The following is a 23751-nucleotide window of genomic DNA, read 5'->3' as shown; positions in this document are numbered from 1 at the left end:
TATCCCATCCTTCTTTGCAGTACATCTCAAGCTCCATCAGGTTGGACAGGAGACGTCTGTGCAAAACCATTTTTTAGATCTCTCCAAAGATGTTCAATTAGATTCAAGTCTGGACTCTGACCCCTCCAGGACATTCACAAAGTGGTTCGGAAGTCGCTCCTTTGAGATCTTTGCTGTGTGCTTTGAGTCGTTTTCCTGCTGAAAAATGAACGGTCACCCCAGTCTGAGGTCAAGAGAACTCTGGAGCAGGTTTCCAATCAGGATGTCTCTGTACATTGCTGCATTGATCGTGCCCTCTATCCTTACTAGACTTCAAGTTCATGCTGCTGAAAACATCCCCATAGCATGATGCCGCCACCACCATGCTTCACTGTAGGGACATGCACTGTCAACTGTGACACCTTATATAGAAAGGTGTGTGCCTTTCCTAATCATGTCCAATCAACTGAATTTACCAAGGGTGAACTTCATTTAAGCTGTAGAAACATCTCAAGGAAACAGTGGAAACAGTATGCACCTCAGCTCAGTTTTGAGCTTCATGGCAAAGGCTGTGAATACGTATGTGAATGTAATTTTACATTGTCATAATGGGATATTTTGTGTAGAATTTTGAGGAAAAAGGATAATTTGATACCTTTTGAAATAAGGCTGTAACATAGCTAAATGTGGAAAAATGCTGCCCTGTGAATACCTTTCAGGTTCACTGTACAATCTGTTTGTTTTGTGATTGACACTGACTAATCCAACGCCTGGGCTTTTAGGTCAAGCTGTGTGACTTTGAGGTATGTTGTGATACTATGAGGTATTAGCAGCACAAGGCTCTACAATTTCATCTTAGATGGTAAACTAATAAATGAAAAAGCTAAATACTACAAAGAAAGTCTATTTAATGTGCTGCCACCTTTAAAATATATCTTCTGAAACCTATTAGATTATTTTTTTATTTTAACCTTTTAAAAATGACTTGTACACCTATGACTATAGTTTTGATCAGATTTTACCATTTCATAAAACTAAAATATAGCAGTAAAATAAGTTAAAATGGTCAACACTGACTACAACACTGGTGATATTTGATCATTTTGGAAATTATTGTCACTTTAATGGACCATTAAGGTAAAACGCTGTGTAGACGCACATCTGGTGAAGAAACGCATCTAAGCTCGACTCAATCGCGGACTTTCATGCTGCATTTGTTCTATACTTATGTTCTATCATTTCCCCCTGGCGACGGCAGTTTAGCAGTTGAAACTGGAATGTCCTGAACACTTGAATGCAGCACAACTTCCCGTCAGCTGATTTCGTTCAGCCCAGCAAAAATCACGTGACCGTTGGTAACACGTGACAGTCCAGACGCAGAAAGTTCCGTCATGGCTTCAATTGCACAGTGAGTTAGCGGAGAATATTTTATATTATTGTGTACGTAATATTCAGTCATAGTAGCTGTTATTAATGTTTTGATTTATTAGCCGTTTTAACTGCTGTTAGGGAGAGCTGTGCGAACTGTTCAGCAGAAAATTTCTTGCGGAATTATAATAGTTCTGGCCATTTTTCCATCCGTTTTTATATTAACAGTAGTAAACGTTTTCATTTAACCCTATTAATCAAAAGCTAAAGAGCGTAGCTGCTGGATACAGTTTCAAACCAATGAAATAGTGTTCTGTCAGTGTTTTAATTTTTCACAGGGCTGTTGTAGGATCTTTGCAGGCATATATTATTGTATTTAGTATTTCACAAGCACTCAATGTCACTGAAACCCAGTGCAGTTTATCTCCTTAAAGGACTTTGACTTATGCCACCATCTATTTCATGAGAGTTAAAGCAATCCACTTTCTCATCTATTGCTTAATTCCTATTTAAGGATTTGAGTACTTTTCTTATAGAATAATACAGGTGTTTTTGTAGATTTAAAACATGGGTATCTAGTGGTTAAAAAATCGAATGGTAATAAAAATGGTGCAAGGTTCGACTACGGTGTAGAAACTATTCAAAGTCTGTCTTGATCACATAATAAGATGGAAATTATTTGGGAAATGTAAATTAGAGAATTGTGGCAAAGGGAGCTTAATTACAACGTATCAGTGTCACTGAGTGAAAGTTCTTCTGCCAGGTTATGGGTTAACCTCTGCCCCAGGTGGAAATATGCTTTATCTTATCAGCAAACCTCTTGATCGAGACCAGATTTATTTCTTAAGACCTATAATTTACAAAGTTGCCTGTCAGCATCTTCTGTCTAAACTGTTTTTTCTAAACGGAACTGGGTTTTTATTGCCTTGTCCTCATCATTGTCAAGCCTATCAAATGAATAGAATGAGATTTGCTAATACCTTATAAATGGTTTGTCGTCACTATTCACTGTGCACAATTTTAATCTTCTAAAGTACTCTTTAGAGCGGAATCTTGGCTTCTATATTCAAAGTTTCGGGAACTTATGTGTTGGGTGTGTCATGGAAAAATTTATATTTAACAAAGAGAGACCTACTGAAGCTATTTCAAAGCCATGATTGACTGCCACAGTACACAGTGGAAAATAAACAATCTAGATAGAAATAAATAACTAACTTATTAAAGATGTGATACTTTATGACCAAACCTTTTTTTCAATTGCTTTGAATGTTTAATTAATTTAAAACTGAAATAGAAATTAAAGTGATGCTTAAAATAATTAAAGAAGTGCATTGTCTTTAACTTAATGTACTGCAGGCCATGTTTAAGGGTTAACAACAGAAGTGTCGCTCTAGGATTTGAAACATTTTGCCTCTCACATCCAGACATTTTGTAGAAATATCTGGATAAAAATAATCTGAAGAGTCAGTATGGTTGTTTTGTTGCAGGCTTGAGCAAGACCAAATAATCTTAGCAAAAACCACCAGGTAAATTTTAGTGTCACCAGCCACCCAGACTTTCCTGATATATATCCTCTTGTCATTTCAGACCCATCTACTGGCTGGGTAATGACACCCTGAGGGTGTCTGCTGCCCTTTTTCTTGAGAATCGTCAAAGATTGTGCCAGGGGTTGAAAGCTAAAGATGGTTTAGAGCCAAAATCAGTGGTGTTGCTGCAAGGTGGAGAGCAAAGTCAGAGGTACTGCACGGACACTGATGTCCTCTTCAGGCAGGTGGGTTGTATTTTTGCATTTATTTATTAATTCATAATCCACAAGCCAACATTGAGTTTATGGCACTTTCAAAGAATAGGAGTGTGGCTTTGGTTTTGTTTCCTGACCTCTAATAAAAGGTGGAGAGGGGTTAACTGATTTGAATGAACAAATACCTCAACACAAGTTTAGCTGCTTCTTATTATCACATCACATAAAATATGAAGTCTTGCCTGTCATATTCCATAGAAATCATTAGATATATCTTTTAGTTTGTTTTTGGTGCTTATGACTGTTTAAGTTCTTTGTTCACAAAGAACAAAACATCTTTTTTACATTTCTGATTCTTTTTCCTATGCAGGAGTCTTTCTTCCACTGGGCCTTTGGGGTGACAGAGGCTGACTGTTTTGGAGCCATTGATGTGGACACTGAGAAATCCATTCTTTTTGTTCCTAAACTGCCTGAAAGCTATGGTACTTGGATGGGGGAGTAAGTCCTACTAATCCTCAAAGAGCTTTGGACACTGCCAACACCCTAAAAACAGCAAGGGAAAGGCTTTATGTTGGGAATTGAGCAATCATGTTCTCCACTTCAAGATGTTTTGTTTTATTTTCAGTTTCTACCTATTTCTGGTTAAAACTGATTTGCATGCACATCCACCTTCTCAGTGTCTGAATCCAGTAGGTAATTGTCTAGAGGAAAGGCCTTGGTGAAATGGATAAACTGTTGGCCATACAAATTTATCTTAAAAATGTATTTCAGTATTTCTATTCCAAAAATAAAACAAAGGTATTATATATATATACATTAATTCCCCACAGATGGATATACCTACCCATTCAATAAACTAGAATATTATTAAAAACTTCATTTATGTCAGTAACTCAATTCACTAAGTTTAACACATTATATAGATTATTTAAACACAGACCTTTATATCTGGGAATCATGAGGATTTTTTCATAGAAAACGTGACATTTAAGATTAGAATATTACATTAGAGCAATAAAAAAAAAGTTTTTCCTACAGAAATTGGGCTTAATGAAAGTATGTTTAAAACCTGCTTAAAGATACTTTTAATCTGACAAATGAGCCTCACCAGAACATATATTCTAATTTATTAAATATGACTGTATTTCAGGTGTTTCTTTCTGTTAATTTTGAGGATTATGCCTGCAGGCTAATAAAAACCCCAAAATTTGGTTTCTATAACATTTGTATAAATATTATAGCCATGTTATTGTTTACACCATCACAGAGTAAACTGCCTACTTGACAGCAGGGTATGCCACAAAATGTAATTTCTAAAGAATCAAGCTGTTGTAAGAGTTCTGTATTTAAGCATATTAATGGAAAATTGAGTGGAAGGAAAGACAGTGATAGGCAAAAGTACAAAAGCAAACAAACAATTAGGATATTTTGAATTCAGTTACTGCTTTCAATTACTACTTTAAACATTTGATGTGATAATTGTATATTTCTAAATGTGAAGACCACTACAGTAGACGCACAGTAGTAACAAGAAGACATCCTTGACAAAGTCTCAAGAAAACTTTATTTATCCATTGTATCTGTATCTGTAGTTGTTACCTTGTTCTTGCATCAGTTCAGACCTTCTAGCAGGGAAAATGTGTTTCACATTAGTTTTGAAACTTGCTGAGTATTTAGTGTGTGAAAATACCACATTTTACATGCAATATGTTTTTTAACTTTGCTTTATCAGTAGTTTTGTTTGCATCTGTAAACAGGATCTTTCCTAAAGAGCACTTCAAGGAGAAGTATGCTGTTGATGAAGTGCAGTACACCTGTGATGTAAGTTTGTGTTACCTTTCCAGCCTCCCTAATGTGACCTTTTCTGTGCTGTAATGGCATCTTAGTACCACCAAATGATGTTTTAATTGTGGCTATAATTGTTTTATTTGCAAATCTTGGCAGAAGCTTATGTAGTTGTGCCTGGTCATCTGATTAACCTTACATTTGTAGCTTATCTTACTGCAGATGATGCAAATTTAATAAGTGTTACTAGAGGTGTGTCATCATGTCCAACATAGGGGACAGAGATAAAACATGCAGTGTAATATTGAAGATTATATTTGACGATTCACGTCTGTTTCTGAAAGGAATTCCTCATTCGAGCCATGTGCATGCATCTATGTGAAAAGCTTTCATGGTCTGTCCTGCCATGTTTGAAAAACATCTGGGAATATAAGGACATTATTTGGCACATTTCAGAATGGCACAGCTGCAAACTTTTCAAGATGTGGATTTCCACTTAAACTGACAGGCCCAGCAAAGAGAGATTAATCAAGGAAGCAGTCAAGATCCCCACAGTAAGCTTTAGTTTATTAAGCCAGCTTTAGTTTATTATTAAGTTAATGTAATAATAACAATAACTTTCCCAGCCCTAAAAAAAGGTATGAATTTTCCATTCCTTTGTATTTGTACACCTTACCTCCTGACTAATCCTGCTGATATGTTTGGTATTTCTACATTTTAGTACCAACACAAGGTATTAGATTATTCTAATAGTTTCATTGCATTATGCAAATTAGCAGCAGATTATTCAACGAAGAAGTTGCATCTCAACACTTTCTGTCTGTAAACAAATTCACTCATCCAAGAAAGGATTTTACTGTATTCATCTGTAAGGATTGCAAAAAAAAAAAAAAAAACATTACTTCCCTTTTATTAGAACCAGTGCATGATTAGTTTAATCAGCATTTTTATTTTAAATACTCAGCTATTGTTTAAGGGAACTCTTTATGCTTTTCATGACTTCAGGTGTTATTCAGAAATCAGGAACTGGATTTGATCACAGCTTATTAGGGTATCAAAATATGCATCTACAGTCCATAAATCTCAGTGTCTTAGAAACTCAAGAAGTTATCATATTACTTCTTTTAGTAAAACCCCTACATCGCTTCGCTCAGGGCTTCCTCCAAAGTGTCTTACAGATGATAGAAATATTATCAGCTCAGGAAGTTGGGATTTGAACCAGCAGCCCTCCCTATCAATTAAATTTGATAGAAATTAGAACCTCTTTCTTTTTAGCAGCTGGTTTCTGTAGAAACAACCTCTGAAATTAGAGATACAAGATTATGCACCACAAAAGTCTAAAACTCCTGTGCAAGGCTACTTAACTAGAGTTCCTTACCAAGTCTTATACGTGTTATTTAGTCTGAATGTTGGATTCAAATATAACCACTTCCTTGTCTTTATTTTGTGTAATGTGTTTCTGTAACAGGACATTTTCTAAGGCGCTGAGGTAGGCAAAAGATGCGACAGTCTGTGGTTGTTCACAAGCTAATCATTAGCTCTGAAAGCTGCCACAACTTTATGGACTTTAAGAGCAAAGTTGACAGTGGCTTTTGCATTCTTAAGTAATTAGCTGAGCCATCTGTGTTGCAACAAAGTCAGCTTACTTTTAATGATGCAGATATCAAATCAGAGTAATTCTGTCACAATGGTGTTGGAAGATGCACAGTCTTAAATAAATTACGCCCCGGCATCACCTTCCTTCACATTTGACACTGGCCTTCACAGTTCAATGTCATTCTAAGCCAGCCTCCAATGGATTGTTTTGGAAATGTTAAAAAAAATCCTGTGGCATGAGCGTTACAACGCTGAGAAGTTGTATATACTGGACATCTGTTCCACGCATGCAAAATTAACATTCTCAAATATCGCAGCAATGAACCTGATTAATGATTGCATTACTTAATCGGACGCTGCACTTTGCAGAAGCTCAGTCTGTGCTGGTGAAGATTCACTCACCCTGGGATGCTGGATAACCAGAGCAGATCCAACAGATGCACTCTGACCAACTTTCCGATTAATTTAGCTAATAATTTTGCCACTTGGGGGTGCAGATGTCACAGAAAGTGTAACGAACCTATCCTGACACTAAAACACTGACGGCATCCCAAAACACACTATACAAAACGGGCACGTCATAAGCAACACATCAACTTTCTCTTTTCCTATGTTTTGTTTTATTTTTCTGATCATTTATGTAGGTCTTAATTTTATTTACAACACAAATACTTTAACACACATACAGTATTAGAGCCGACAGGATTTCATTTTGTCATGCTTGTAGATAAGCCAACATTTATGGCAAGATAAGAAACAGTGTAAGCAACTTTACCACTCATGAAATCCTAACCCTGCCCAGAAGTTGATATTCAAACCCCTTGCATTGCATCTTTATTTATTTGTGATTATTTATTATTTAGGCAATTCAAGTTTATTTATATATCATATTTCAGCTGCAAGACAATTCAAAGTGCTTTACATGGGAAAAAAGTACTTTGCTATGACAAAAAAGTCCATTGCAGTGGCAGCCAAAATGCAGTATAATGTATCTTAGAAAAGTCAACATGACATTCTCAAATACTACCCCAATGTTTGAGGCCAGAATTTATTTTGAGCTGTTTATGCTTCTAGCAGAGTAAAGCAGACTCTTGTCATCAATTGAGGTGCTTATTACTGGAAAGGCCACATTGTCAGAGTGACCTTTATTATGAGGACCGATTCTTGTCATTTTTGAAGTTCCGCTGGAAGTCTGACTCTTCTCATTATTTCCTGTAGATTGCTGACGTCCTGACCAACATGAAGCCATCAGTTCTGCTGACACTGGTAACTCTCATTTAATCACCAGGATTACAGTTTATGATGTCTACCTGTGTTAGCCACTAAACCAATATATTAGGAGTGTAATGTTACATGTATTTGTACTGAAAATATCCGGTACAGCACGGTTGGTTCGGTACGCAAATACAGCATTCTTTCATACCTGAACACATGCAGATTGTTAATGTGTGGAATCAAGTGCACAATGCAACGCTCTGTAGCGCAACTTTAAAAGGGACACCTAAACAAAAAAGAGAGGACTCCCGGATTCCAATAAACTGCTATTTGGGAACAATATGTTTCTCATGCAGCTACAGTGGACAAGAAAAAGTGGACAAACCAAAACCTTATAGTGTATTTAAGTACTTCACATACACTGGATTGTTTAAATATCAAAAACAATTTCAAAGAAATGTAAACAGTTTTTATTCTTAAATGTCTAAACAGTTAAAATTTCCTGAACAACATTGACAGTTTTCAAGTGGTATTGTGGTTCCATCCATCCATCCATCCATCCATCTATCCATCCATCCATCCATCCATTCATCCATCCATCCATCCATCCATCCATTCATCCATCCATTCATCAATCCATCCATCCATCCATCCATCCATCCATCCATCCATCCATCCATCCATCCATTCATCCATCCATCCATCCATCCATCCATCCATTCATCCATCCATCCATCCATCCATCCATCCATTCATCCATCCATCCATCCATCCATCCATTCATCCATCCATTCATCCATCCATCCATCCATCCATCCATCCATCCATCCATCCATTCAAACCAAATCTCCAGTCAGTTCTATAGTGAACTGAAAACGTATCGAGCCGTGGTTTTTGTGTACAGTTACACTTGTTGGGGATCTAGTCATTTTGTTTCCGTTTCAGCGAGGACAGAACACTGATAGTGGGAGCATCTGCCGCGAAGCCTCCTTTGAAGGAATTAGTAGGTATGTTTAATTGGCTGTAATTTACATTAATATAATTCATCTTTATTTGTGAAGGTGGCTATTTTAAATTTATAGCCCAACACACACCAATGTTCCTTGTTAATGCTACTGACTATAACTAGGCAAACAAACTTCCTTTTTATTTATGTCTCACTTTAACAGAAATGCGCTGTTGTCCTAAGCGTGGTTCTTTGTTCTTTTCCTGCTTGCATATATTTACGTTTGTATCTTCTCGCAGATACTTTGTGTTAACCAGTTAAGAAACATTACATTTCGTTGAGTTTATGATGCACTTTCTCCTGTTTTCAGCTTCCAAGTGAACAACACTCTTTTACACCCAGTCATTGTGGAATGGTGAGTGTGACAAACTGCATTTTATACTGAATTGCTGAGAACGTTCGCCTTAGGGGCTTTAAAAAGTTTCTTCACCACAATTCTCAAACAATCACACATCCTAGGGAATTTGTTTGTGGTTGTAATGGGGGGGGGGTTGCTTCTGCTTCTCTCTTCTCTGAGTCAGAAATCCCTCTGCATGGACATAATGATCTACGTGCTCGCCTGGTTGTCTCTGGTATTAGAGTTTGGACCCTCCAGATGAATTGATGTTTTCTGAAATGAGGAAGAATGCTTTTGAGGCACATCTCTTGGAGCGCAGAGCTTGATTGAGCCCTCTGCTCCCCTCCTCTCGCTGAAAACGACGAGGATCTCTTTTAATTGGCTTTCTGTTTTTAGAATAGACGTCAGTGTTTCTACTGGTTACCTCTGCCTTGGACTTATTTGCTAAATTTATCCCTAGCAATACCCTGGATAAGTGAAAAAGATGTGAATTAGCCATCTAAAAAGAGGACTGTGGCAGAGTTTGTTGTGAGCTAAACATTGATGAAGTTCTTACTTAAAATTTCAAAGGAATATTCGATTTTCACACTCAGTTTATTTCAAACATGTAAATTTTAAAAACTAGTGAAATGGATTATTCAAAACAATTACATGCTCGAACAGTAAAGGGATGAGGTTTGTATTTATTTAATCCTACTGCCCTTTAGGACACATGTATGCAAAATTTGAATGGACCTATTGGGCCTAACAGTTATATTTTTGCTATGTGGGAGGAAGCCGGAGTACTTGGTACTTGGAGAGAACCCACACGTGCATGAGGAGAACATGCAGAAAAGGCCAGGAGTTGAACCCAGGACCTTCTTGCTGCAAGCAGCAGTGCCAACAATTGTGCCACCATGCAGCCCATTCAAAACTCATTGATAATAATACACACTTCATATAATATACACTGCTCAAAAAAATAAAGGAACACTTAAACAACACAATATAACTCCAAGTAAATCAAACTCCCATGAAATCAAACTGTCCACTTAGGAAGCAACACTGATTGACAATCAATTTAACATGATGTTGTACAAATGGACAACAGGGGGAAATCTTTGGTGATTAGCAAGACACTCAATAAAGGAGTGGTTCTGCAGGTGGGGACCACAGACCACTTCTCAGTACCTATGCTTTCTGGCTGATGTTTTGGTCACTTTTGAATGTTGGTGGTGCTTTCACACTCGTGGTAGCATGAGACGGACTCTACAACCCACACAAGTGGCTCAGGTAGTGCAGCTCATCCAGGATGGCACATCAATGTGAGCTGTGGAAAGAAGGTTTGCTGTGTCTGTCAGTGTAGTGTCCAGAGCCTGGAGGCGCTACCAGGAGACAGGCCAGTACACCAGGAGACGTGGAGGAGGCCGTAGGAGGGCAACAACCCAGCAGCAGGACCGCTACCTCCACCTTTGTGCAAGGAGGAACAGGAGGAGCACTGCCAGAGCCCTGCAAAATGACCTCCAACAGGCCACAAATGTGCATGTGTCTGCACAAACGGTTAGAAACCGACTCCATGAGGAAGGTATGAGGGCCTGACGTCCACAAATGGGGGTTGTGCTCACAGCCCAACACCATGCAGGACGCTTGGCATTTGCCAGAGAACACCAGGATTGGCTAATTCGCCACTGGTGCCCTGTGCTCTTCACAGATGAAAGCAGGTTCACATTGAGCACATGTGACAGACGTGACAGAGTCTGGAGACACCATAGAGAGCGATCTGCTGCCTGCAACATCCTTCAGCATGACCAGTTTGGCAGTGGGTCAGTAATGGTGTGGGGTGGCATTTCTTTGGAGGGCCACACGGCCCTCCATGTGCTCGCCAGAGGTAGCCTGACTGCCATTAGGTACCGAGATGAGATCCTCAGACCCCTTGTGAGACCATATGCTGGTGCGGTTGGCCCTGGGTTCCTCCTAATGCAGGACAATGCTAGACCTCATGTGGCTGGAGTGTGTCAGCAGTTCCTGCAAGATGAAGACATTGAAGCTATGGACTGGCCCGCCCGTTCCCCAGACCTGAATCCGATTGAGCACATCTGGGACATCATGTCTCGCTCCATCCACCAACGTCATGTTGCACCACAGACTGTCCAGGAGTTGGGAGTCCAGGTCAGGGAGGAGATCCCTCATGAGACCATCCGCCGTCTCATAAGGAGCATGCCCAGGCGTTGTAGGGAGGTCATACAGACACGTGGAGGCCACACACAATACTGAGCCTCATGTTGACTTGTTTTAAGGACATTACATCACATCCAGGAATTTAATTTCTTGTACTGTGTCTATGTGAACATTTTCTGTTGTTATCTGATTTAGTATTTATTTTTAAATTCCTACCCGGATTCTATAAATTGAGTTTTATTCAGCTTTAGCAACAATTCATTCAGTTTCGCATGTGATTTGATTTTAAAGTTTTTGGAAGTTTTCGTCAGAACCTAAGATCTGTGTGTCATCAGCAAATACAGCATATTTTAACAAACTGTGGGCGTTTCACATGTGTCTTTCATATACAAAATACATTTATTTAATCCCAAAAACAGATCTCTGTTTAACAAAGTTCAGATATACTGTTTGGCATCTGTTGTACAGACCATAATTTGAACTGATTACTCCTTGTTGTGTCTGGTGTTGCAGTCGTCTCCTTAAGACTGATATGGAACTGGAGGTCCTGCGCTACACCAACAGGATTTCCAGTGACGCTCACAAAATCGTAATATACTCCTTATCAAGACAGATTGTATGGGAGGATGTTTAAACTGGGGCCTTAATAAAGAAGAAGTTTCATAGCTCAGAAACTTAAATTAAGGAAGCAGTGTATCAAAAGCCTTGCAGAAGTTTAAGACACTCATTTCGATTTATTGATACTGAAAGGGCACATCTAAGCTACATAAGAATAGGCTACACTATGTTTTTTTTTACACGTAGCCTGTGAATTTAGCCATTGCATCAGTCTTTGAATTAATTGGGTACAAACGGGATTTGGCATTTCACAAGGATAGTTTGGCATTGGCCAGTTCAGCGATACACAGGAGAGATAGAAAATTGTTTTTTATCTCTTGTTTTTCAGGGAGAATGTTTGTACAGTGATAAACTCAGTTTTCCACAAATCTTTATAGAATCATCGGATTAGACAAAACAAAAAAAGCAACCTAAAGTGTCTGTTTATACCATTATCGTTTTCTTGATCCAGTTTTGTCCACAAAATAAAAATACAGGGTTTTATTCTGTGCATGCAGTTGGCACAGATTATTTTTAACTATTTTAGTTTGCTAATAATAATGCAATCTTATTACAGATTATCTTACAGAGCTTTGAGTGTCTCGTTACTGAAAAGCACTATATAAATAAACTTACCTTACCTTACCTTATTAATTATGATCTTGATCTTAATAATATATTGATTATAATATCTCATTTTTGTAGGTGATGAAAAATGCCAAACCTGGAAAGAAAGAATATGAAATGGAGAGGTAAGGTGTAGCCTTTGTCTTTGGTCAGTGGAACTGTTGGTCTGCGCTTGCTGACAAGATGTGGAAGCGCAGCGCTTCTTGGCTTATTTTGCAGCCATTTGCTGATAGAGATTGCTGTGATATTTTTAGGTCATGTTTGTCATTCTTTTTTGTGTTTGTTGAAATGTTAGCCATCAGTCCTTCCCTGTCATTATAATCCCTCCAAGAACCGTAAAAGTCACTGATGTTCTTGACCATAAAATAACTTCTATGCTATGCAGATGACAAACTCTTCATTTAATTAATATTTTCACTGAAGATGACTGTGTTAACATTGTTTACTTCCCTTCTTACTGCTAATGTGTTTTTCTTTAGTCTGTTCCAACACTACTGCTACTCCAAAGGCGGGATGCGCCACACCTCATACACCTGCATCTGTGGAACGTGAGGATTTATGACTTATTTCTTTTAAATTACATTCTTAGTTTGTGACTTTTTACTTGATAAAGCTAATCTTTAGTAAACATTCTATTGTTTCTTTTGTAAAAGCCATGTTTATCATGTTTTTCTTAAAGGGTATAGTGCGTGTAAACTATTTTTGTAGCAAAGTTAAGTTACATTTAACTATTTGAATACTTACAGATCAATCAGTGTCATAAACTCCTTAAAGATCTGAAGAAGCAAATGCTTTTTTTCCAGGAAACAATCTCTATTTTCTAATCTCAAACAATATTTGATGCAATCATTAATCAGTCTTTGAGGTTCCGATTATTCCTGAACTATTTCATTTAGCCCAAGTAAGTGCGGATAGGCTCTCAGACAAAAGGAAAAGATCTTTGGTTGCAACCTGCATGGTTAGAAATTAGCTTTGACTATGCAGACGGCCCTACATGGCCATTTAGGGTTATCTGGGAAAAAACAGTTAAAGTGGTTCACATTTCAGAATCATTGGCTATAACACTTTTTTTTTTTTCATTTACGAGCTCAAAACATGAGATGAGTTGAAGCTGGGAAATTTGATAAAATTTTGTGTTTAGTTCTCCAATCATTTTCTCCTCCAGGGGCAATAATTCCTCCGTCCTCCACTATGGTCATGCTGGGGCTCCGAATGACAAGACAATTGAAGATGGAGACATGTGGTGAGCAAACTTTATTGTTTTTTTTTTATAACTTTAAGCTAATGATTCATAACTCACAATTTGTCTTGAAAGCATTTCAAAAATAATTTAAAGATAATGGCACCAAATTGCCTTTCTGGTGTTCTGTTGTTGTATTTACCACTACGTATTGAAAGACCAGAAGCTGTGAAGCTCTTGAAACACAAAACCAAAAGCAGTAGAAACAAATGAATGTGTTGAGATGTTGCTTTTCTCTGCAGTTTGTTTGACATGGGTGGAGAGTACTACTGCTACTCGTCAGATATAACCTGCTCCTTCCCGGCCAATGGAAAGTTCACTGCAGACCAGAGGGCCATCTATGAGGCAGTTCTAAAATCCTCACGCAGCGTCATGGCTGCCCTCAAACCAGGTTATCATCTTTAGTGATACCAAAGACAAGTTTACCAAAAAATGACGGTGTAAAGTGGTTACAGTTTCTTATTTTAGAAGCAATACAGGACTAAAATTCTTCATATATCTCATATTAATCTGCAGTGCCTCTGAAACATTCTACTCAGGCATAGTTTTAAAACATTTTTTGGACTATTTTGTAGAACTATAGATCCACAGTATAAATAAAACATAAAATCTTTATTTAAAGCTAAAGTGAAAAAAGTAAGAATAATAACGAATCAGGTGTTTATTAAGAGTTTTAACGAATAGCAATTCAGCCCTACACTATTATTCCTTATTACTCCATATTTCACGAAACACATGCATCTTCTATCTGCTCTACTGTCCTTACACGAAACTCCTAAGAGCTCAGGGAGACACATTGGGAAGAGAATTTTAACTAATTCCCTTTTGACAAAGCACATATGTTCATTCTAGCAGAAAATGTAAAATGTTAAGGAGAGCCAAATGGTGACAGCTTAAGGCAGTGGTTCCAAAAGGTGGGGTCGGGAGCTGACTGGGGGGTCGTGAATCAACGCATGTGCAGTCTTGACATCCTCTGTAGAAATTAAAGTGAAAGGGAAAAACTGTATATTTATGCTGTAAATGTTAGAATAGATAAAAACAGTACTTACATAAAAACAGCAAAGATGCATCTTAAAAATCAGAATATCACATAAAAATGTATTTATGTTACATAGTTTCATTACACACAGATTGTTATATTTCAAGCAAGAGTTACAGCTAATGGAAACACAAAATTCAGTTTATTACATAAGATCAATTACAAAGGACTTCAATGCAGAAATGTTATGGTCTACACAATCATAGGTAAAGATGTCTGTGGCCCTGCAGACATTGAGCTATTGTCACCCTTCACAAGAGGGGTAAGCCACAAGGTGTAATTTCTAAAGAAGCGGGCTTTTTTTACAGAGTTCTGTATCTAAGCATACTGGTAGAAAGTTGAGTGTAAGGAGAGAAGGTGCACAAATAACAGGATTGTGAGGCAAAGCCAGAAAACAAAGTTGACATCAAAAGCATCTTACCCGGGCTTAAGAGAAAAGGGACTGAACTCAGATGTCCTGCCCACATTTGGCAGTATATGCATGATGGGCATGATCTTTGTAGCAGAAGTTCTCACTACGTTCTTCTGCGTCACAGGTGACCAGGAATCCATTCAGTATATTCCTATCAGAAAGGTCTTTTTTGGAAAGACAACAGTCCACTCTATAATTCCTATGAAACTGGTGGTGTGGTTCTAGACAAGATCTCATCATCCATATATGATAAGTCCTTCCTGTTGCAGTGGGCTTGTGTTCTTTCAAAAAAGTTTTTTACTATTACTTATCCGGTTTGAAAACCAATGAAAAGGTAGATTGCAATTTAATTATATTTAGCTTTTACCCTTTTCAGGCTCTAAACCAGATGATGTATACCATTTAAAGAGAAGGACCACCACTTTGTGTGGGACTTGCATGACAGATTCCTCAGACTTCTGGAACCTTGTGTCTATTCTGCATTTGGTGCCTTTGAAGGGGAGTTTAGTCATCTCTGTTAGGGCACACAGCAAGCAGTCACAAAAAATCAGGCCTACACATGGTCATCTGTAAGGACCCTGAGGGGGCGGAGGCAGATATAGCTGACTGAATTCATGTGAGGACAAGAACACAGTCTGAGAGGTTTGAATCTCGCCTTAGAGAAAACCTCATCCAGTGCAATGTTGTTCACACTAAACATTACTGACAACAGCTCTAGCAATCAACATCTACCCCGAAAACCCTCTCACCTCTACTTCCACTAGAGAAGGTGTAGCTGTACCACACAATTCCTGATGTGTTATGACATAGTTTGGACAATGTCTGTATTGTCTTACAGTAAATAAAATGGTCAAAATAAACTTGTGATAGGCAGCATACTAGGATATTGGTTTGTCTGTGTCAACATTGCTGGCTTTTCCCTAATAAGAAGATTTTTGTTTTAAAGGTGTGAAATGGACTGACATGCATCGTCTGGCTGACCGAGTTCACCTGGAGGAACTTGTGAAGATTGGCATCCTGCATGGTAATGTTGAGGACATGCTGAAGGTCCACCTGGGTTCTGTCTTCATGCCACATGGCCTGGGACACCTGCTGGGCATTGATGTGCACGACGTGGGAGGTTACCCAGAGGTAGGAGTGGGAACACCAAAAATCTGTTTTCATTGGGTGCTCATCAAAGTCTGTAGTCTGGGCTGCAACCACTACAATAGTAGGAGATGGATGGATTCTTGCTCTCTAAATATTGAGGTATCATCAGTAATAACAAGAATGTAGAACAGAGAGGGGGACGGGTTTGTGATGTTTTAACAAACATTATTAATGCCGTTGAGAAGGAATTTGTTTGAAAAGGCAGTAGGTAGCAGAAATTCAGTAATTTACAGTACTTTGGATGGAATAAATGTATAGTCATGGTTAAAAAAAGAAAAACACCCTCCTTAAAACGTTTGGATCTTACATATTTTGTAAAAATCTAGAGTTTACCGAATCAGAATCAGAATCAGAAAAGCTTTATTGCCAAGTACGTTTTTGGACATACAAGGAATTTGTTTTGGCGTAGTCGGTGCAATACAGTACAAATTAAACAGTATAAACATATCTACAATATAATATAAATATATGTGCACAGTTTTAAGTGAGTGAGAGTAAATATAGAGCAGTATAAGATGCAAGAGCAATACAACAGTGCAGGTGATCATTGTGCAAGTAAAGCAGTGCAAGTAAAGCAGGAGTCCAAGCTGAGCGTTAATGTAACTCATAGAGTTACAAGTTACAAGTGTCCTGTCAGCAAAAAAAGGGGGGGTGTGGGGGAAAGGGACAGTGTCAGGGTGGTTTCCGGGCTTTGTTAACCAGGCTGGTGGCAGATGGGAAAAAACTGTTCTTGTGGCGTGAGGTTTTGGTCCGGATGGACCGCAGCCTCCTGCCAGAGGGGAGAGTCTCAAAGAGTCTGTGACCGGGGTGGGAGGGATCAGCCAGAATCTTCCCTGCCCGCTTCAGGGTCCTGGAGGTGTACAGTTCCTGGAGCGACAGTAGACTGCAGCCAATCACCTTCTCAGCAGACCGAATGACACGCTGCAACCTGCCCTTATCCTTGGCTGTAGCAGCGGCGTACCAGATGGTGATGGAGGAGGTGAGGATGGACTCAATGATGGCTGTGTAGAAGTGCACCATCATAGTCTTTGGCAGGTTGAATTTCTTCAGCTGCCGCAGGAAGAACATCCTCTGCTGGGCTTTCTTGATGAGGGAGCTGATGTTTGGCTCCCACTTGAGATCCTGGGAGATGATGGTTCCCAGGAAGCGGAAAGATTCCACAGTGTCAATTGTGGAGTCACAGAGGGTGATGGGGGCAGGTGGTGCTGGGTTCTGCCTGAAGTTCACAACCATCTCCACTGTCTTTAGAGCGTTGAGCTCAAGGTTGTTCTGGCTGCACCAGTCCAACAGATGGTCCACCTCCCATCTGTACGCAGACTCATCACCATCAGAGATGAGTCCGATCAGGGTGGTGTCGTCCGCAAACTTCAGAAGCTTGACAGACTGGTGACTGGAGGTGCAGCTGTTGGTGTACAGGGAGAAGAGCAGAGGAGAGAGAACACAGCCTTGGGGGGAACCGGTGCTGATGGTCAGGGAGTCAGAGACGTGCTTCCCCAGCCTCACGCGCTGCTTCCTGTCAGACAGGAAGTCAGTGATCCACCTGCAGGTGGAGTCGGGCACACTCAGCTGGGAGAGCTTCTCCTGTAGCAGAACTGGGACGATGGTGTTGAAGGCAGAGCTGAAATCCACAAACAGGATCCTGGCGTAGGTTCCTGTGGAGTCCAGGTGCCGGAGGATGAAGTGAAGGGCTAGGTTGACTGCATCGTCTACAGACCTGTTGGCTCTGTAGGCAAACTGCAGGGGGTCAAGGAGGGGGTCGGTGATGTCTTTTAGGCGTGAGAGCACAAGGCGCTCAAAGGACTTCATCACCACAGAGGTCAGAGCGACGGGTCTGAAGTCATTAAGCCCTGTGGTCCTTGGCTTCTTGGGGACAGGGACGATGGTGGAGGACTTGAAGCAGGTTGGCACATGACATGTCTCCAGTGAGGTGTTAAAAATGTCTGTGAAGACTGGAGACAGCTGATCAGCGCAGTGCTTCAGGCTGGCTGGTGAGACAGAATCCGGACCAGCAGCTTTCCGGGGGTTCTGTCTCCTGAAGAGTTTGTTGACGTCCCTCTCCTGGATGGAAAGAGCCGTCCTCGGCGTGGGTAGGGGGCTGGTGGGGGGGAACTTCAGGGTGGGGGTTGGAGGTGCCAAGGCCCCTCTTGAGGTTGGGGAAGTGGGGGTGGTGGATTGTGGCTGCAGCTGTTGGGGGGCGTCGTGGGGGATGGTTGCAGGACTGTCCCTTTGTCTTTCAAAGCGGCAGTAGAACTCGTTCAGGTCGTTGGCGAGGCGTCGGTCGTTGATGGAGTGGGGGGCTTTCGGCTTGTAGTTGGTGATTTGCTTGAGCCCTTTCCAGACAGACGCAGAGTCGTTGGCTGAGAACTGGATTTGGAGCTTCTCAGAGTACAGTCGTTTGGCCTCTTTCACTGCCTTGCCAAACTTGTACTTTGCCTCTCTGTATATGTCTTTGTCCCCACTCCTGAAGGCCTTTTCCTTATCCAGTCTTAACCTTCTGAGTTTAGCTGTGAACCAGGGTTTGTCGTTATTGTAACTCACCCTGGTGCATGATGGTACACAGCTGTCCTCACAGAAGCTGATGTAGGAAGTCACAGCCTCTGTGTACTCGTCCAGACTGTTGGTAGTAGTCCTGAACACATCCCAGTCTGTACAGCCTAAACACGCCTGGAGATTCTCCACAGCCTCACTGCTCCACTTCCTTGTCGTCCTCACAACAGGTTTGCAGAGCTTAGTTTCTGCCTGTATGCAGGAATCAGGTGGACCATGATGTGGTCGGATTGGCCCAGTGCAGCACGTGGGACGGCGTGATAAGCGTCTCTGATGGTGGTGTAACAGTGATCCAGAATGTTGTCCTCTCTGGTCGGACATTTTATAAACTGTCTATATTTGGGGAGTTCGTGGGTCAGATTACCTTTGTTAAAGTCGCCAACGACGATAACTAAGGAGTCCGGGTTGGTCCGCTCCACACTCAGTATCTGGTCGGCGAGCATGCGCTGTGCGGCCTGCACGTTAGCTTGTGGCGGGATGTAAACACCGACCAGGATGAACGAAGCGAACTCACGGGGGGAATAGAAAGGCTTACAGTTTAAGATGAAGGATTCCAGGTCTGGAGAACAGTGCTGCTGAATCACTGTCACGTCGTTGCACCAACCACTGTTGAGGTAAAAACAGATTCCTCCACCTTTCGCTTTGCCGGAGAGTTCCGTGTCTCTGTCCGCTCTGTAGAGCTGGAATCCTGCCAGCTGCAGCGCAGAGTCCGGTATTAATCCACACAGCCACGTCTCCGTGAAGCACAAAACTGCCGATGAATAAAAGTCCCTGTTTTTCCCCAACAACAGTTGTAGTTCCTCCATTTTGTTGGGAAGTGAGCGCACGTTAGAGAGAAATATTCCAGGTAAAGGTGTTCATAGTCCACGCTGGCGAAGACGTACCAGCATCCCAGCCCGTTTCCCTCTATTCCGGCGTTTCACCGCGTGAACAAAGGTGAGCGGAACCTTTGACCAGAATGTCCAAAAATTCCAGAGCAGTAGACAGGAAAGTTGGAAATAACTCCTCTGGTGTAGTAGCCCTGATGTTCATGAGTTCTTCTCTGGTGAGAGAGCTCCGGGTACCATCACAGAAGACCGTTTTAAAGCAAAAAACAAAACAAAACAATGCGCACCAACACGCCGAGGCGACCATCTGCGGCGCCATCTTGGTGTGCTATAACCACGAATGATGGAATGAAACTAACTTATGTCCTTTTCATCCCAGACTTCAAATTTGTTTAAAAAATGAATAACATGTTGAGTCTGTGCTAAGTTGTTTGATATAAACAGCGGTTTTTGAAAAGTTTATAACTTGGTAGGACCAAATCATTTATATCTTTAAACTGTAGAGCTGACAGAGGGTGTACTTTCTTGTCCTGAGTTCAGATTGCCTCAGAAGTCTGTGCTCTATTTGTAAATGATGTCATATATTCTACTCGGTATGCTTGTAATGTATTCCTCTCCATTTTATGCAGTGTCTAAAAAAACATGTTCACACATACAGCTGGATATCACTAACTCAGAATACCATTGAAAAGTGATTTTTTTTCAGTTATTGTATTTAAAAAGAAAAACTGATGTAGAAAGTCTTTACATACAGAGTGAAAAGTTTTGTTTATTTCTGTTTATTTGTATAAATATAGCTTAAAGTTAATGAAAACCCATAATTCTGTTTCTCAGGAAATTAGAATATTACAGAAATGTTAGGTTATGGGGCTGCACAGTTGGTAGCACTGTTGCAGCAAGAAGGTCTTGTTTTCGACTCCTGGCCGGGGGTCTTTCTGCATTGAGTTTGCATGTTCTCCCCATGCATGCGGGGATTCTCACCAGGTACTCCGGCTTCCTCCCACAGTCCAAAGACATGCCTGTTAGGTTAATTGGTCTCTCTAAATTGCCCTTAGGTGTGTGAATGAGTGTGTGAATGGTTGTTTGTGTGTTGCCCTGCGATGGACTGGCGACCTGTCCAGGGTGTACCCCGCCTCCCACCCGTAGACTGCTGGAGATCCGTAGACTGCTGGAGATAGGTACCAGCTTCCCCACGACCCACTACGGAAGAAGCGGTATAGAAATATGACTGACTGTTATGTTATGTTCATAATATGGCCAGCACAATGGTGGGAAATATTGCTGACTTGACAGTTGTCCAGCAGACAGTCATTGACATTCAGAAAGAGGATTAAGCCACTAAAGGTCATCACTAAAGAAGCTGGCTGTTCACAGAATAAAGCATATGAATGGAAGGTTGAGTAGAAGGAAAAATCAATACGGATAACTGCAGCTTTGAGAAGATTGTGAGGCAAAGCCCTTTCAAGAGGTAAGGGGAGATTCCCAAAGTGTGGTTTGCAGCTGGAGTCAGTGCTTTAAGAGCCACAAGACACAGACCTATCCAGGACATGGACCTTAATCGGAAGTCAGATATCCCAGTTAAACAGCCATAAACATCAAAATGAACCACAATAAATACTTAAAATTTTTACCATGTTAAATTAATTTATAGAATATGAGTTTCTGTTTTTGAATTGCACTAATTAAAAGTTTAGAATTTGATTAGATACACCTGTAGGTATTGTTTAAGTGACAGAAGTGCTAATAGTTTATACTTTGCTAATTTCACTGTATTATATGTACAGCCATATTGGTTACTGCACTCAGGACTGCTCTGTGACCTCAAACTTGATCTAGTTCTAAAATTTCATTTTTTTATCTTAAGATTTGTGATGCATGGACAATTTAAAAAAATCTGCTGCATGTTATTTTATAGCGGTAGTAGTTCGGAATCCAACAGAATCTGCAATCACAAGCCTTTTCATATGTATCCATTAAATTATATGTCCCATCAAAGTACATGCTGTTGGTTGATGCATTTACAGAGTATGATATGAGTTCTTCATTTTAATGCATTTAATGAATTAGAAAATAATTCCAGTTTTTCAGTTTTTGACCTGCTGATCTCTGGCCGATTGATTGGTGCACTTCTAAAAAGTAAACATTTTGGATACTGCCGTATAACATCCCTTGGCTCATTAAAGCTATTGTTGGTAATTATAGATATAAATAAATTATCTTGTTTTCTAAATAGAAGTAGTTGTATCTTTTTCATAAGTCAAATATATAACTGAAAATACTGCTGTTATTTATACTTTTAAGGGGGTTGAGCGCATTGATGAGCCTGGGCTGAGGAGTCTGCGTATGGGTCGCCTGGTGCAGGAGAGGATGGTCCTAACTGTAGAGCCTGGGATATATTTCATAAACCACCTGCTGGACAAGGCCCTGGCTGACCCTGCTCAAAGCTGCTTCATCAACAACCAAGTGCTGGCTCGCTTCAGAGGCTTTGGAGGGGTCAGTGTGTTTGTGGAGTTTTATATGTTCATGTCGCTGGATTGTGAATCAATAGGAAGTCATTGACTGTAAAATAGTTTTTTTATGATTGGATGTTGTTTAATTGTCCTAAATTGTTTCTCTTTTGCCAAACTCTTGACAGTTTCTCACTTCATTAAGATTCATTAACATTTTTACATTCACGGAGACTTTGAAGAAAAGTTTGATATTTAGCATACTTCACTGACCTCGATCTCTCTGTCTTGTCCAGGTTCGCATTGAGGATGACATTGCAGTGACAGCCGATGGGATGGAGCTGCTAACCTGCGTGCCTCGCACAGTGGAGGAGATTGAAGCTTTCATGGCAGACTCTGGCAAAACTTTCGACCCCGTAGGTGGTGCTGAGTAACCCTGAATATGAAACAGAATATCATGCATTTTGCTAAAGTCTGAGCTGTATACTAATATCATGCATTTTGCTAAAGTCTGAGCTGTATACTGTCTTAAATTACCTATCATGGGGTGGCGCTGGTGGTGTAGGGGCGAAAGCGCGCGACCATATACAGAGGCTACAGTACCTCGAATGGTGGCTGTCCCGGGTTCGAGTCCTGGACCTGGTGACATTTACCAAATGTCTCCCCCTCTCTCTACCCCTCTTTCCTGTCTACCTACTGTCAAAAAATGGAAAAATAAAGGCCACTAGTGCCGAAAAAATATCTTTAAATCACCTATCACGTTCTTTGGTAAAAGGCATACAATGAAGAGTATTATTTCAAGAGGATTCACACAACTCCTCATCTTAGATCCTCATGAAGGTTTTTATAGTGATTTGAAGGTTTTTATAAAAAATAAGCAGCACTCCCTTTAACAGAAACCAATGGGTAAGACAGGGATTTTATCAACCATTCTGACATTTTTGTGATTTTATAAAACTGCTTATTTCTTTTTCATTTTCTACTCTAACAAAATGCAACGAAAATAAAGATTTAAGCTTGCAAGTAAGTGAAACTGATTTGTTGATATATTTCCTTCTTAGAAAAAGCCATTTTAAACTTGTATAAATGCCATCTATATGCCATCTCATATTACCGTAGATGTGTGAGTCATACAGTTACCAGAGCAGTGGTGTCATCAAAAGAGTGCTGGGGGGGCCATTAACCGACATGAATTTGCTGGTCTTCTTACTGACATGTAGAGAGGTGCATTTTTTTCAACTTTACTATTATTCTACTGTTTACGGTAATTCATTTTTAGATGTGCAGTTTTTCTGGCATTTACAGTGGAAAATGATATAGTAAAGTGTCTGAAAATACTGTAGATGAATATAGAAAATCCTCAGGGCTGTCTCGAAAAAGACAGCCTTGCAAAATTGCCTTGCAACCTGTCCAGGGGGGACCCCACCTCTGGATTGTTCGGTCATTTTCCTTATAAAGCTTTTATAAATATCCAAATTTTCATGTCATTTGTAAAATGGAAGGAGTAACAGATAACTGTAAACCTACAAAGACTGGCTACCACCGATGGACCAGATGGGAGAGCATTAATCACAGAAGCAGCTACGAAGCCCAGGGTAACTCTGCAGAGATCCACAGTTCATGTGGGAGTATCTGTCAAAAGAACAACTACTTATGCACCCCACAAATCTGTCTTATTTGGA

At 40.2% G+C, this 23751-nt stretch overlaps 1 protein-coding gene across 1 annotated transcript; it reads left to right on the top strand.

The window, feature by feature from the left end:
• The first annotated feature begins 1268 nt into the window (after positions 1-1268).
• pepd (peptidase D) lies at positions 1269-23102 on the top strand. Its single transcript, XM_047363620.1, has 15 exons — positions 1269-1387; positions 2935-3118; positions 3459-3586; positions 4846-4909; positions 7688-7735; positions 8630-8691; positions 9001-9045; positions 11698-11773; positions 12487-12533; positions 12888-12956; positions 13574-13651; positions 13891-14039; positions 16046-16230; positions 21924-22115; positions 22366-23102. The coding sequence occupies exons 1-15, from the start codon at positions 1371-1373 to the stop codon at positions 22501-22503; spliced, it is 1482 nt and encodes a 493-aa protein (XP_047219576.1). The 5' UTR covers positions 1269-1370; the 3' UTR covers positions 22504-23102.
• The last annotated feature ends 649 nt before the right edge of the window (positions 23103-23751 follow it).

This window comes from Girardinichthys multiradiatus, chromosome 4, assembly GCF_021462225.1.
Source record: "Girardinichthys multiradiatus isolate DD_20200921_A chromosome 4, DD_fGirMul_XY1, whole genome shotgun sequence".
Taxonomy (NCBI): domain Eukaryota; kingdom Metazoa; phylum Chordata; class Actinopteri; order Cyprinodontiformes; family Goodeidae; genus Girardinichthys; species Girardinichthys multiradiatus.
This window is presented reverse-complemented; position numbering and strand designations above follow the sequence as displayed.